The 211-nt window shown below is 70.1% G+C and overlaps 1 protein-coding gene across 1 annotated transcript in view; it reads left to right on the top strand.

Annotated features, from left to right (window-relative positions):
- The window catches only part of MAN2A2 (mannosidase alpha class 2A member 2), a 53,939-nt gene that overhangs the window by 2,535 nt on the left and 51,193 nt on the right, over positions 1-211 (top strand). The window contains 1 exon segment of the mRNA XM_006769602.2: positions 1-195. This exon segment is cut by the window's left edge and continues 1 nt beyond it. Within this exon segment, the coding sequence (XP_006769665.1) occupies positions 1-195 (195 nt within the window).

The following is a 211-nucleotide window of genomic DNA, read 5'->3' as shown; positions in this document are numbered from 1 at the left end:
GGACCCTCGGGGGCCGGGGAGGTGCCACTGAGCCGGCTCCCGCCCGGCAGATGCTGACGGTGTCGGAGGAGCTGCCCTTCGACAACGTGGACGGCGGGGTGTGGAAGCAGGGCTTCGATATCTCCTACGGCCCCCACGACTGGGACGCCGAGGACCTGCAGGTGTTCGTGGTGCCGCACTCGCACAACGACCCAGGTGAGGCCACAGCCCC

The sequence above is a fragment of the Myotis davidii genome, unplaced genomic scaffold (genome assembly GCF_000327345.1).
Source record: "Myotis davidii unplaced genomic scaffold, ASM32734v1 scaffold324, whole genome shotgun sequence".
NCBI classification, from domain to species: domain Eukaryota; kingdom Metazoa; phylum Chordata; class Mammalia; order Chiroptera; family Vespertilionidae; genus Myotis; species Myotis davidii.
This window is presented reverse-complemented; position numbering and strand designations above follow the sequence as displayed.